This window comes from Limulus polyphemus, unplaced genomic scaffold, assembly GCF_000517525.1.
Source record: "Limulus polyphemus unplaced genomic scaffold, Limulus_polyphemus-2.1.2 Scaffold1108, whole genome shotgun sequence".
In the NCBI taxonomy this organism is placed as follows: domain Eukaryota; kingdom Metazoa; phylum Arthropoda; class Merostomata; order Xiphosura; family Limulidae; genus Limulus; species Limulus polyphemus.
The window spans coordinates 271,215-271,901 of NW_013666718.1; the positions used below are offsets into that span (position 1 = coordinate 271,215).

At 26.1% G+C, this 687-nt stretch overlaps 1 protein-coding gene across 3 annotated transcripts in view; it reads left to right on the forward strand.

Annotated features, from left to right (window-relative positions):
* LOC106462167 (oxysterol-binding protein-related protein 11-like) overlaps positions 1–687 on the forward strand; it is a 29,815-nt gene that overhangs the window by 7,797 nt on the left and 21,331 nt on the right. For all 3 annotated transcript variants that reach the window (XM_022389350.1, XM_022389352.1, XM_022389351.1), the window contains one exon: positions 206–250. In XM_022389350.1, the coding sequence (XP_022245058.1) occupies positions 206–250 (45 nt within the window). The remainder of the gene's footprint in view (positions 1–205; positions 251–687) is intronic.

The following is a 687-nucleotide window of genomic DNA, read 5'->3' on the forward strand; positions in this document are numbered from 1 at the left end:
TAATAAAGATTATTATTTTAAATAAATTGTTTCCTGCTAAGACAATAATATAGAATATCATTTTAAATAAATTGCTTCCTGCTAAGATAATAATATAGAATATCATTTTAAATAGTTTATTTCCTGCTATGATAATAAAGAATATTATTTTAAATAAATTGTTTCCTGCTAAGATAATAAAGAATATTTAAATATTATTCTTCAGGTGGATGAAATAAAAAAAAGACCAAGAGGAGTTGTCCGTTTAGCTGTGAGTAATTTTCTAGAGATGTACTGAAAATTTCAGAATGAGCAATAATTTGAAATAAACTATGTATAGGTAAACAGACCTATAAAGTAATAGTTATCAGTCAGCTCTGTATAGACCATTAAAATTTAGTTACAGACCATGATCAAATTTATTTTGAAAAACTTTTTTACTCATTTTATATAGCACACAATCTCTGAAGCTAATATGAGTGCAGAATATTGGTATTTTCAGGCCCAAAAATTAATTTAAAAAATCACAACTTTTAGTTTTTAGTATCATTTTTCAGCAAATGGGTAGCCTGTAAAAAACTTCAAGATACTTATGCAAGACATATAAAGACAAGTGATAGCCTTTGCTGTGCCACATAGACATCACAAAGCAGCAAATTTCTTTAATTTATTATATGTTTAGGAAATTTATCCCTATCATGACAGTGT